This window comes from Sus scrofa, chromosome 2, assembly GCF_000003025.6.
Source record: "Sus scrofa isolate TJ Tabasco breed Duroc chromosome 2, Sscrofa11.1, whole genome shotgun sequence".
Taxonomy (NCBI): domain Eukaryota; kingdom Metazoa; phylum Chordata; class Mammalia; order Artiodactyla; family Suidae; genus Sus; species Sus scrofa.
In genome coordinates, this window is record NC_010444.4 from 6,727,841 (window position 1) to 6,733,961 (window position 6,121).

General features: G+C 60.0%; 1 protein-coding gene across 3 annotated transcripts in view; it reads right to left on the minus strand.

The window, feature by feature from the left end:
* SCYL1 (SCY1 like pseudokinase 1) overlaps nt 1-5,637 on the minus strand; it is a 13,431-nt gene extending 7,794 nt beyond the window's left edge. For 2 of the 3 annotated variants that reach the window (XM_005660705.3, XM_021082856.1), the window contains exons 1-7: nt 5,432-5,632; nt 4,942-5,082; nt 4,619-4,741; nt 4,310-4,536; nt 3,785-3,875; nt 3,552-3,707; nt 405-563 (exon numbers count right to left, since the gene is read on the minus strand). In XM_005660705.3, coding sequence (XP_005660762.1) covers nt 405-563; nt 3,552-3,707; nt 3,785-3,875; nt 4,310-4,536; nt 4,619-4,741; nt 4,942-5,082; nt 5,432-5,542 — 1,008 coding nt within the window. In that variant the 5' untranslated portion in view covers nt 5,543-5,632. Of the gene's footprint in view, nt 1-404; nt 564-3,551; nt 3,708-3,784; nt 3,876-4,309; nt 4,537-4,618; nt 4,742-4,941; nt 5,083-5,431 lie in introns of all 3 variants that reach the window. The other variant, XM_003122558.5, reaches the window with a different exon arrangement.

Genomic DNA, 6,121 nt, shown 5'->3' on the forward strand with positions numbered 1-6,121 from the left:
GCGGTCAGGAGGGAGAAGGAGAGTGAGGGGGTGGGCAGGGGGCCCCCTGGGCCCAGGAACCAGAGGGCCCAGGTCAGGCCAGGGAGGCCGTCTCGAGGCAACGGAGGACAGGCTGTAGGGCCTGAAGCAAGGGGTCTTTGGAAGAAGAACTTGGCAGGCGTAGGGTTTCCCCTGCTTGGACAAGAAGTCCCCACCGCCTCGCCAACAGCTGGTTACGTGGCCCTGGCTGGCTGAACCCGCCAGAGGTCAAAGCTCCCCCTCATGTGGGCTCGGGGCTGCCCGACCAGGACGCCCCTCACAGGAGGCCCGCAGGCCGGCCCCAGCCACGGCCTCCCCTCTGCCCTTGACCCCGACCCAGCCAGTCTCTGGGCCCCACAGCTCCTGAGGCTCCGGGCCCCGCTCACCTTGAAGAGGGGCGTGAGGACAACGGCCCCCGCGTTGCCAAACTCGAAGGCGGTCAGCAGCTGGGGCAGCACCTTGTGCCGGCAGAAATCCTCCGGGAACGAGTCCAGGCTCTTGCTCAGCTCTTGGAAGAATTTTTGCTTCTCGGCTGGCTCTTTGATCTAGGAGAGCGAGGACAGGGTGCAGGGAGGAGGCAAGCAGCCTGATCACGGGCCCTCCAGCCATGGGCAAGCATCAGGGGGTGGGGGACACCTCCAACCCGAAGGAAAACTTAAGCTTGTGGGCTCTGGAGCCAGACTGGCTGGGTTCGAATCTCAACGCTCCTATTTATTAGCCACGTGACCTTAGGCGAGTTCCTCCACTTGCAAAATGGCCCGACAGCCACATCGCCTCACTGAACGGTTCTGAGGATTCAACCTGAAAACGTACGCGAAAGCTGCCACAGCACATTGCCTGGCATACCCACTGCAGGTGCTCCAGTTAGTTAGCGACTGTCATTATCACCATGGCCACCTGACCTGTTGCTATGAAAGCAGCCACTAGGGGGATCAAGCCCTTTGCTAATGTCGCCTCTACTCCTGAGGACAACACAAGTGGGTACCATGAACCCCGCCGCACAGATGAGGAAACAGGTACTTGCCACCCGGGCCGACGCTGGACCGGGCACATCTGCACCTCCGTGGGAGGGTTAGTGGCAGGCTGGGGGGAAGGCAGGGAGGAGGTGCGGCTCACCCCCAGGCCCGGGCCTCCCACTGAGCCCACAGGGGCCAGGCTGTCAGCTCAGTGGCCTCCTCAGTCCTCCTGACTCCCTGAGGCTGTGATACCCGCGACTCACATTTCCCGAGCACAGACTATGTGCCAGGCAGGGGTACGTGCTAAAACCTTGACACACACAAGCCTTTCTATGCCCCCATTTCTGCTTTTTAGGGACTAAGTTTCAGCCTCCATGACCTTCCCAGAGTTCCAAAAGGCAGGTTTAAACAGTTATGAATCAGGTGAGGGAGGGGATGCAGAGACAAGGAACAGTCAAGAAATCATAGTACACGGAGTTCCTGTCGTGGCTCAGTAGCAACAAATCCGACTAGTATCCATGAGGAAGCAAGTTCGATCCCTGGCCCTGCTCAGTGGGTTAAGGATCTGGTGTTGCCATGAGCTGCGGTATGGGTCACAGATGCAGCTTGGATCTGGTGTTGCTATGGCTGTGGCGTAGGCTGGCGGCTGTAACTCTGATTAACCTCTAGCCTGGGAACCTCCATAAGCCACGGGTAGGGCCCTAAATAAATAGAACGAAGACCCTGGACAAAAGAAAACAAGATAGAGGCCGACCAGAACCAGTCCTGGGGCCACTAAACACCAACTTTGAAGAAGGATGAAAGCTTGCATCTACCCGATCCTTATCTGTGGCCCTATTTTCTCTTCCCAAACTATAAAAACCACTCTCTAATCTCTCCCAAGGGAGGGCACAGTCTTTAGGGCATTAGCCTGAGGTGGCCTCTTTTGTCTGGCAAATAATTAGCTATTTTCTTCTTCTTTGACTCCCCCCCCACCAAAAAAATATAATAAAATAAAACCTTTACACAGATGAACTAATCCGACAAGGAAGCTGAGACACGGAGAGGGCAAGGAGCTTGTCCAAAATCACACAGCTAAGAAGCAGTCTTGGGGAAGCTGTGACCCAGTGGTGTGGCACCTTGCTGTGCTGCACCCGGTGAAGAAGGGCTGTCACACCCCCATTGACAAAGGAGGCGGCCAAGGCTCAAGGTCACCAGCCGGGCAGGGATTATAACTCTGTGCTCTGTGTTTCCCAAATTCCTGTGACCTCTGTGGCACCCTCACCGCCACAGCCACTGCCTGGCCCAGCGGAGGTGACCTCTAACCGGGGCTGGGGAGGACCTGGTTGGCCCTCAAGCAGCTCAGTCTAGCGTGGGGAGCAAGCTCGGCGCTCTGACGACAGAGTTCAGGGGAGCAAAGGCCCAGAGAGAGGCCAAACCACATCCATGGGGTCACACTGAGAGTCACAGCTGGGCTCTCCACACCGACCCACCCAACGACAGGAGGCGGGGCCTCTGGGCCCCTCCAACTGCCATTAACAGCCTATTTCCTACGGGGCACACACTAAGGAGAAGGGCCGCCTGCAGAGCCAACCATGTGAGAAGAACTCCAGGTAACAGAGCTCATGCTGTCCCCACACTGCCCAGGAGGCAACAGGGCTCAGAGATTCCAGCACCTTCTCCTTCAAGATGCCACTCAGGTACCTCATCGTCAAGGCCCTCCAAGCCCCTGCCTAAGTTAAACTTCCGCCAACCATCCAGGCACCCCCCCGCCCCCGCCCTTTATTCCAGATTCTCAGGCACCAAGGCTGGGTGAGAGCAGGTGTCCGGGACAGCGGGACAGCGCCTCTCCCCCTCACTCCCTGTGGTCAGCAGGTACTGCGGTTAACCTCGTCATGCAGATACGGAAACGGAGGTTCAAAGAGATTAGGCCGAGGGCTCCCTCCTCACCATCTTCCATTTTTTGCTGTTCCCTCTGCCTGGAACATTCTTCCCCGGGTACCATCCCCGTGCCTCCCACCTTCACACTCTTCAGGTCTCAGCTCAAATCACCCCTAAGAGAGCCCTTCCCTGAGCACCCCACCCTCACTCTCCTGGCCTTATCCCCATCCCAGGAAGCACATGTTTCTTCCTTTATGTTTTCTGTCCCTTTCTCCCAGTGAGATGGAGGCCTGGTCCAATTATCCTCAGCTGGATCATCCTTGGGGGGCAGGGGTCTGAGCCTGACTCTCCCTCCCCACCCTGCTACCCACACCACAGCCCAGCATCAGGACAGGTCTAGAATGTAAGTGTGCAGTTAACAGGGGGCCAGGAGCAGACACTAAGCTCCTACTAGGGGCCAAGCACTATACCACGCACTTCAAACTCACTGACTCCTCACCAAACTTCTTTGAAGTAGGTACTATTATTGGGACTGAGTGTCAGCCAAGGGAAGTCACACATAAATAACAGTTGGAGCCAAGGTTTAAGCACAGAGAGCCTAGCTCTACAGTCTGTGCTCATCTCCAAGGGTCTAATTCTCAGGGGGCCTGAAAAGTGGGTGGTGGAGACTGGGTGAAGAACGTCGGGCCAAAGCCCACAGTGGGGCAGGGGGCTCACCTGAATCTCTTCCAGGAAGAGGTTGGTCTCCACAAAGCGGTTGTTCATGAAGCCTCCAGGCGCCCGGCAGTTCTGCAGGAAGCGGGCTGGGTTGGGACGAACCTTGGGGTTGGCTCCGACCAGCTCACAGTAATGGGGCACCAGTGATTTGGGGATCTGTGGGAGAAGCAGCAAGGTCAGGGCAGGGGCCACCTGGCTGGCGGACAGGGGCTGGGGTGGGGTCAGATATTCACCTTTCCAGGGTTTCGCAGGGCGGCTGCACGAGGTAGGGGCCCATTGAAGACTTCCCAGATGAGGCAGCCCAGGCGCCACATGTCGGCTGACCTGAGGCAGTGACCAGAGCTGCTCAAGGCCCAGCCACCTGCCAGCATAAAACTCCAACCTATGCTGAGCACCAGGCACTCACTGCATGGCAGACCCTGTGCTCTGTTCCTCAGCTCATCCTCCCATCAGCCCCGAGAAGTAGGTTTCATCAGCCCCATTTGACAGATAAGGAAACTGAGGCTCAGAGAAGCAAAGACACCCACCCCGGGTGACACAATTTTCAAATTCAGAACCACCTAACCCCAAAGTCTGTGTTTATCCTGCCCTACTTCCCTGAGGATCCTCGGAGCAAGGAGTGGGCCCACCCTGAGGACCCTGGTCCCCTCCCAGCTGGGCAGCAAGGGACAAGGGAGTGACATATAATCTAGGGGGCCCGAAGCTGCAGGGGCTTCCAGAACAGGGCAGGTTGGGGCATGCCGCCCCCAGTCACCCACCACTTCTCTCTGACTGCTTTGCCACTGCCATCGGCCAACTCTGGGGGATCGTACTGCTCAAGTTCGGGGACCCCCTTGCGGGGAGGACCCCCACCATTGCCCTGCGCCGAATACATGTAGTCCAGGCCCCCAAGCTTCCACTCCCCAGCGCGGTCCACGAACACAGCGGCCATGCAGACATTATTGTGGATGAGGCTGCAGTCGTTGACCAGGAAGCTGAGGGCTTTCTGGGGACAGAAGGAGCCATCACAGCCCTGTACCTGCAGCCCCCCCATCCCTGCAATCATCACCACTACCCCCCCACCTCACCACAATTTGGTGTAGCCCCCAGGAGAGCTCCATCTCCCTCAGATCACCAGTCTCTGTTCGAGCCTTGAGGTACGCTGCCAGCGGGGTCACAGCCTCCGTCACCACGTGGAGGCATTTTTCTGTCTGAAGAAGGACGTGGAGTATCAGCGCAGAGTGGAGAAGAAGCAGGGGGATGAGAGACGTGATGGGGACCGGGTGGAGAAGGGGAAGTCAAATCTGGGGGTTACTGGGGCAGGGGGCTGGGAAGGGGCAGGAAGGCAGGAGCAGGAGACTGGGAGAAAGTGAGGGGCAGAGACAGAGCAGACTGAGCGGCCGGTAGGTACCTCCAGCCCATCGATGTAGGCCAGGATGTTGGGGTGCCGGAGAGTTTTGAGGCGCTTGAAGGCGGCTTTGGCCACCTGGGTTTGCTCTTCGGCGCCGGGCTTCACATCATAGACGAAGATGGACACCGGGCTGCCTGTGGCCTGGGGCAGAACAGAGGGGCCTCAGGGGTGTGGGCCGAGCCCCAAGCTGACCACTCCATCTCCGAGATGGTCCCCGGAGCTAAGTACCGGAAAGGAAGACCCGCCGGCCGGGTCTCCCCCCAGGACAGCCCTTGGGGACTGAGTCGGGCCCACGTAACCCCGGTTGGGTGCGCCTGTTGGTCCCTCGGTCCTTCCGCCCGCCACGTCGGCACTACCCGTCCCCCTCCCCCGGCCCGTTGCCCTAGAGGCTCCGCAGCCACGTCAGGCGGGGCGCGACGCGGCGGGGCCGGCGGCGCTGACTAGGCGAGACCGAGGTCGGCCGAGGCCTGCGGAGCGGGGCCGCGCTCACCTTCTTGCGGCCGCGGTGCAGGGCCCAGGGTCCGGGCGGGCTGCCCTCGGGAGGTTCCGGGCTGAGCTCAAACGGGAAATCCCGGACCGGGTCCCGAGCAAAGAACCACATCGTCCCCGCCGCCGCCGCCGCCGCCGCCGCCGCCGCGGCCTCGGGCGCTTCAGCTCCGGGTCCTCCCGCTGCCCGAGCCGGGGCGGGGCGGGGCGGGGGCGGGACGGGGGCGGGGTCGGCCGTGGCGAGGGCGGGTCTGTGTGGGCGGGGCCTCGTGGGGGCGGGGCTGGTGGGCGGGGCGGGGCTGGTGGGCGGGGCGGGGATCCGAGGGCGGCAGGTACTGGGGAGACCAACCCTCCTTCACCCCCTGCCCTGGCGGATCACCCAAACTCTCAGGGCCTCTGTGTCTTTATATCTAAAATGTGGAAAGCCTGAGAAGGGACAGAGGATAGGGAAACGGAGACAAGGAGGCGGGGAGATGGGGAGACGCCAGAGGAAATCGTCAGAGAGACAGACATGAAGGGGTGCAGGGTTCAGTGAGGAGTGAGGAAGAGACTTAGAGAAGATGACTCTCCCCAAACCAGACGCTCTCCCACACCAGCCAGTGGGCACCTCCAGGATGCGGTGAGGATCAAGTTGGTGGAATGACTGAGTGACCAGGGAAGAGGCACAAGGAAGCAAAGCCGGTGAGAAGGAGCG